General features: G+C 41.6%; 1 protein-coding gene across 1 annotated transcript; it reads left to right on the forward strand.

The window, feature by feature from the left end:
• Positions 1-931: 931 nt before the first annotated feature.
• On the forward strand, positions 932-6,739 carry tent5ba (terminal nucleotidyltransferase 5ba). The gene is made up of 2 exons (XM_030782073.1): positions 932-1,207; positions 5,145-6,739. The coding sequence occupies exons 1-2, from the start codon at positions 1,052-1,054 to the stop codon at positions 6,168-6,170; spliced, it is 1,182 nt and encodes a 393-aa protein (XP_030637933.1). The 5' UTR covers positions 932-1,051; the 3' UTR covers positions 6,171-6,739.
• The last annotated feature ends 201 nt before the right edge of the window (positions 6,740-6,940 follow it).

Below are 6,940 nucleotides of genomic sequence, written 5' to 3' on the forward strand. Positions count from 1 at the left end.
TTGACATTGTTGGCGTGAGCACAGTCAACAATAATGTATGTGCAGCTTGCATGAACCGCAGCACATCACAGCACCACAGCGCACAGACCTCTTCCAGGTCTCTATTACTTCATCATAAGAGATTAGAGGCACTCAGAAGTACTGTGCTCTCACACATAGTATCCTGTTTGTAAAGGCAGTCTCCTATAAAGTAATGGGTTGCTAGCATATAAATCAGTTTTGTTTATGGAGCAGTAAACGTATCATTACCGCTCAGGTTGAAAGACAAACAAGATAAAGCCAAATAAACGTGAACACAGAGCAAAAAATAATAAAGAAATACGTTTTTAAAAATCCAGATCAGTGAATCAACCAAAATATTTTTAAGAAAAGCACTATGTGCTTGCTGCTAATGGCCTTTAACTCCATTGAGTACATCTATCGAAGGTTTTTTTTACATTTTTAAAAACGACAGACTGTGAACAGCTTCTTAATATTTTTCATTGTACTGAAACAGTGACACAACTGTATAATATATGTAATTCCACGCACTTGTTTTATTGTGCTGTTCAGCATTTTTCATCTTGAAGTAAATAAAAGAGAATCGTTGTTAGTTAAGAAAGTCCGCCTTAGTGGGCGGGCACTCAGAGGACTCCGGATTTAAACAGCTTCAGCTGTTCAGCTCCGTTTGGAGCTTGCCGAAGAGTGATAGTAATAATTCATGAGCTAAGAAACAAACCAATCACAATGTCATTATGTAAATTTAGAGAGGTATAAATACACTGGGGCGCTCCAAAATCTTCATAGAAGTTGTGAATGATAAAGTGATCTCGCACGGAGTGGAAATAGCGGAATTGGATCTGCTTTGCTCTTGTCCTATCAACAATCAACGCTTTGCTCTTGCTCTTGCTCTGTTTTTTAAGACTTTACTGACGTAAACATTATCAAGACTGGTCATCAATAAAACTGTTCCATTCACATTTTAAGGCTCTTGCACTTCGCACACTACGCGGCGGAGCGTAATTTTTTTTTACGGCTACTTTAATTTTTCTGAGTTCGGTTATATATCGCCATGTCCTCCGGTGATGTGTCGGAGCAGAGTCGGCGGTTCTGTGTTTTGTCTTGGGAACAGGTGCAACGGTTGGACTCTATTCTTGGAGAGACTGTACCCATCCATGGACGTGGAAACTTCCCGACGCTTTCTGTTCAGCCCCGACAAATTGTGCAGGTAAGATATGAAGAGCATAGGCTATTTTTAAGCCAAATTCCCATGGCTTCATGTACATCTTTAAACACTGAGCAGACTCTTGATCCTACTGACGCTTTTAATGGCAAACAACGCTTGAAATATGTGAAGTACAACCCTCAGTGTAGGCTATCCATAGGTTAGCCACTTATCTAAAGAAGCATCCGTACCCTGGGATGGGTAAAGTCTTCACGACGTCTTAATACTTCATTGTTACGAAGTGAGTGATCATTAGCCTAGTGAAACGTATGATCTCTTCTTTTTCCAAATCAGCCACACTTGACAAATCTTGAGCTTTACTGATAAAACACTCTAATTACCCAGACATTGATTATTCCAGCTGATTGCCAAAATGCTAACCTCTTGATGTCTATTGATATCTCATATCTTTTGCAACATTGTTAACAAGTCAACAAAGAATGTAAGGTAGATTCCATTCATATACATTCTTGTATAACACTTAAAGTCTCTGATAAGCAATACATTTAACCTTTGGTCATGGAGTGCACACCGAGCATTGAGTCGAGCCTCTTTTTTTTTTCAGAAGGCATGTCACTGACTATTAGGTATGCTACTGACCCACGGGTCCTTGCTTTTGTGACAGTACAACGCCAACGGCAATGTTGCAGTGTGACTTCTGTCTCATTCCCTCAGGTCCATTGAAAACCATTATTCTGCATTTTCTAAAACGGCTCACAAAATGCCATAATGGTTCGTGTTTGTGTAAGCAGTCCATGGCTTAACCTGTTACCTCTTTTCAGATTCATTTTGTAAATTGTCAAAAGCTCACACAAGAACTGAATAGATACAAGAAGAGTTATATACTTTTGAGACACATTGTTTTAGGAAAATCTCTCGCCCATGAGTGGTCCACTGGTGTGAGAGCACCATCAGGGGAGTTTGCATTCCACATAGCTCTGCTCCTGACCAAGAGTTATGTAAGAGAGTGCCAGTGGAACTCAGACTGTCCTATATATGTAGCCCTCTGTACCAAATGTGACCCAATGTTCAACCTTCTTTCACTTACTTAAACAATGCTCAGATGATGTTGACAATTATACTGTAAATGTGGGAATAGTTGCATGACGGAGATATCAAGCCTATTGTTTTAAGTATTGTGATGTTGGATATTTTTTGTTTTATTAATCCACAAAGATCCAAGGTAATCACTTTTCTTGACACCCCCCCCCCCCCAAAAAAAACATGGAAAATGTTGTATGAAACTCAGTATAAGAGTCAGGGAAGTAAATGGAGATCTTCCTCAGCAATGTGCTGATTGTGAAAAAGTTTAAAATAATTCCCAAGTCTATTCTTGTCGTTCCCCTGAATGAGATTTCATGACTGAGTTTCTCGTTTTTGTTTCATAACGCCTCTAAACTTGAAAGTCAAGTACGTAGTCTGTCACCAGAGACTTGATGATGGATATGACACTAAAATGTTCAAGACATTAATCATTTCAACTGTAAGGGAAGCCTGTTACTCTAATGGCTGTCTTTAAAAAGAAACATAATGCTCTTTATGGGTTTATTTTAACATGTATTTCAGTCATCAATTGCAGTTACCACAGATTTACTTGTTCACCCACATTGTTAAGAGAGAATTTAACATTTTTTTTTTCTTACCATTAACAGTGAAATCTTTTTTTTAGTTTTTAATTCTCTGTATTAGAATTTTAATTGCTCTAAAATAGCCTCCATACAGCATTAAAATTTCAGGAATATTCTCCAGTGCCTGAACGCTCCTCTAGAATGTTCTGACTCAGCATGTGAGGTGGGAGCTATTGGAACAGTTTCTCCTCTATGCAGCACTGAATGCTTGGCCTGTTGACCCAGTGTGTGATGGGGGTGGGGGGGGGGGGTTGGGGAGGGGGGGTGGCAGCAGTGTCTTTAACCAGCCGACTTGGGCAAGCTTGTGTAACCATCTTGACAGGATGTCCAGCAGACTCATGTGCCCCTCATTTCTTGTCTTCGGGGCAAAAGGTGGAACGTATTAAAGCATGAATGAGGCAAGGATTGTATTTACTTCACTGTGCTCATGCTGGCATATTAGACTGACTCCCCCAGTAATATGCTCACAGAGACTTAACCCTTGTGTCTGGCTTAAAGCAGTTATCCTGTCTCTTAACAGTTGAACGTAAGCAGACTGATAAGTACTGCTGTTCTCTCACTCTATTTTTATTGCCCCAATAACTGAAAATGAGAGCAGCCAAACAGCATGAGACTAACAATGGAAATGGAGTTTAAGCTGTACCCCGTTGACAGTATGGCCATTGGTTGTAAAGCGTGGCCCCCTGACTAGAGTCTGTTCCGTCAGTTAAAAATAGTAAGCTTATGATTTGATTGGCAGGTATGAGAGGAGCTACATAGGTGGCTGACACTAATCTGAGTGAACGTGGGGAGTGACTGGTTATTCCACTGTGTGACGGGTTTACTTGTGCTCACTTGTATCACTTACGACTTTTTGCCTCGGTTTAAAATTTTAAGTAGACTTCAGTAGAGCTTGTACTGAATGTGTGTGTGTGTGTGTTCTCTAGAAGTGGGACTGAATATAGCTGAATTCCAAGTCCTATTCTTGGATGTACTGCATTGCATGCCATGGACAATAAAGTATGTCCTTAGCCTTGATCTGCTGGCGTGTGTCTAACAATGCCCTCAATGCAGTAAAAGGCGACAGACAGCTGTGTCTAACTCTAGCAAACTCTCTTCATTACTCAGTGTGGATTATATATTTAGTATGTATATATGTAGTGCAACTTCTCTGTTCTCTTTTTAAACAATGGGGGGAAAAAAAAAGACGTGAAATTGAATTAGGCTGCAGAGGAGTGACTTGGCTATAATATATTTAGCTTAGCCATTTAACATTACTACTGACTTCATCAACTTCTGAATCCCTGTGGGAACTCTATTTATAAACTGACTGATTGCTCATTTAATGCTGACGTCTTTTAAATTTGTCTTCTATTTTTAGTGCAGCTTTGCAGCAGCGATTACCTCTGAATGTGACACATGTTTGGTCTAATAAGGCGTGTAAATTGAGTCGTTAACTTTTTAAAAAGCAAATTACGTGTATGTGAATGTTTCAGTGACGGGTTTTAATTCCTAGTTGCTTCTTGGAAAATTATTCAGCGATGTGCCGGAAGTCGTAGCCTCAGGTAACGTTTGCACTCTGGGAAAACAAAAGACAAAAATCCAGTCGTGCACCTTTGAAGCCCTTAAGTAAAAATTCTTCCTCATTTTTCAGGCGAAATAAGAATGACTTTAAAGCGAGACCGATGTGTGTCGAGGCCTGTGAAGGTTCAGGTCAAAAATGTCAAAAGAGGAACATGTGGTAGATATTCAGACAGTTGACTGGGAATGCACCCATCAGAGTCTGGACTTTGATGGAGAGCAGAAAACCTTTGGTGTCATAAAGAGGGCAGTCACTTCACAGCAATGTGCTACTGCCCTTCTCTTCTTAGAGCCATACCCCCAAACCAGTGAGAATTTAAATGTCTCCCTGTGAGCGTGTTAGTGCGAGCTGGAGGTCACGTCCAGTGTTGGTTCAAAGAGCTTTTGTCTCACTTTTTAAGGATGTTGAAAATAGAAAGTCTCCTCTCCATGAATGGTATGCAGGAGGAGTTTGGTTTAAAAAAAAAAAAAAAAAGTTATCCAAGGAAAGTTTCATCCTACTTGAGTTTCATTTTCCAGAGAAACTCCTGGCTGAAGTTCAGACATCTACCCATCAGTGAAAACTAAGTTATTAAGATCGGTGAATCAGTATTTTCTTTTAGTTGCATTTTGTAGCTTTCATTGTCTTTACACAGCAGCCAAAGTGTTCTCAACATAGTGTGTTGATTTTGTCAGTGCTTCTTTCTGGGTGAAGTTTGGCTCTCTCTTTTTTTAACATCCTTTTTTTCTTTTTTTTCTCCCTCCCTTTGTAGGTTGTACGAGCACGGCTTGAGGAGAGGGGAGTTTCTGTACGGGACGTGAGGCTGAATGGCTCTGCTGCCAGTCATGTTCTGCATCAGGACACAGGCCTTGGCTACAAGGACCTGGACCTGATCTTTAGGGTGTCACTTTCAGATGACCAGGCCTTTCATTTAGTCAAGGACGTGGTTCTGGACAGCCTGCTGGACTTCCTCCCCGAAGGGGTTAGCAAAGATCGCATCTCCGCGCTGACGCTCAAGGAGGCCTATGTGCAGAAGCTAGTGAAGGTCTGCAACGACACAGACCGCTGGAGCCTCATCTCTCTCTCCAACAACACTGGCAAGAATGTTGAGCTAAAGTTCGTGGACTCTCTGAGACGGCAGTTTGAGTTCAGTGTGGACTCCTTCCAGATCAGTCTGGATTCACTGCTGCTCTTTGACCGGTGTTCAGAGACGCCCATGTCAGAGAGCTTTCACCCAACTGTGCTGGGAGAGAGTATGTATGGGGACTTTGAGGAGGCTCTAAGCCACCTGTGTCAGAAGGTCATCGCTACGCGCAGCCCCGAGGAAATCCGGGGCGGGGGTCTGTTAAAATACTGCCACCTACTCGTGCGGGGGTTTAGGCCGGCCTCGGAAGCGGAGATGAAGTCGCTGCAGCGCTACATGTGCTCGCGGTTCTTCATCGACTTTCCGGACATTGGCGAACAGCAGCGTAAACTGGAAGCTTACCTGCAGAACCACTTCGCCGGGATGGAGCACAAGCGTTATGACTGCCTGGTCACCCTACACCACGTGGTTAACGAGAGCACCGTTTGCCTGATGGGACACGAGCGACGACAGACTCTCAACCTCATCTCCATGCTGGCGCTGCGTGTGCTGGCCGAGCAGAACGCCATCCCCACTGTTACCAACGTCACGTGCTACTACCAGCCTGCCCCCTACGTGCGGGACATCAACTTCAACAACTACTACATAGCACACGTGCAACCCCTTGTGACCACGTGTACTAACTCTTATCAGACTTGGCTGCCCTGTAATTGACCTGAGGAGCAGAAATGCTGAAACAAACAAAAAAAAAAAAAAAACTAAAACGAAAAAAAAAAAAAACCCGCAAAAAACAAAATGGCGTCCGTACCGTCCACCTTCTCACGGCGGAGAAGCGCAAGTGGATGGGTTCTGCGATGATGGAGAGCGTCAGCTCCATGAAAATGAACACAAAAGACAGCAAACGTTTAAAACGATGGGGAAAAATGGAATACATTTTTTGCCAAATGTGATCCTACACTGCTGTATGTCTGATTTGAGCCGAATCCAATCTGTATTCCGTTGTGTTCTCTTCAGATTTCTCCTGTCTTTTGCAGAATGGATGTTGGACTCTTGGTCCTTTTTGGATGTAGCAAGGATATTGACATGGGTTTGCAGCTTTGCTTTTTTTCCCCCCCCTTTACATCAGTATAACTTAACAAATCTTGCAGAGGTTATATAAGTTAAGTTAAAAAAGAAAAAAAGCTGCGTTTTTGAGTGATGTTAAGAAGCTAAATATATTTTTGCGAGACTGTGGTTTTGATCAACCTCTCTCTTTTTGTTTTTTTTGTTTTTTTTCTTTAAAAGATGTTAAAGGACCAAAGAATTTGATTTTGTTGCTGTTAAGAAGGGAATGTTATTTGTTGTAATTCCAAGTGCCTAAAACGAAAACCAATGTATGAAAAAAACACTCTTTAAAATGTCTCCTAGTTTAATGTAAATCTCTATTTTCAGGGATGGAGGCATTCATTTTCTTGTGATTAAAAGAAATTTCAAAAACTGAACTC

The sequence above is a fragment of the Chanos chanos genome, chromosome 8 (assembly GCF_902362185.1).
Source record: "Chanos chanos chromosome 8, fChaCha1.1, whole genome shotgun sequence".
NCBI lineage: Eukaryota > Metazoa > Chordata > Actinopteri > Gonorynchiformes > Chanidae > Chanos > Chanos chanos.

Bases quoted from the DNA above. Each gene is read 5' to 3' on its own strand.
- tent5ba (XM_030782073.1), top strand. From the start codon at position 1,052: ATGTCCTCCGGTGATGTGTCGGAGCAGAGTCGGCGGTTCTGTGTTTTG. The intron at 1,208-5,144 runs GTAAGATATGAA...CTCCCTTTGTAG, and splicing joins AGCCCCGACAAATTGTGCAG to GTTGTACGAGCACGGCTTGA.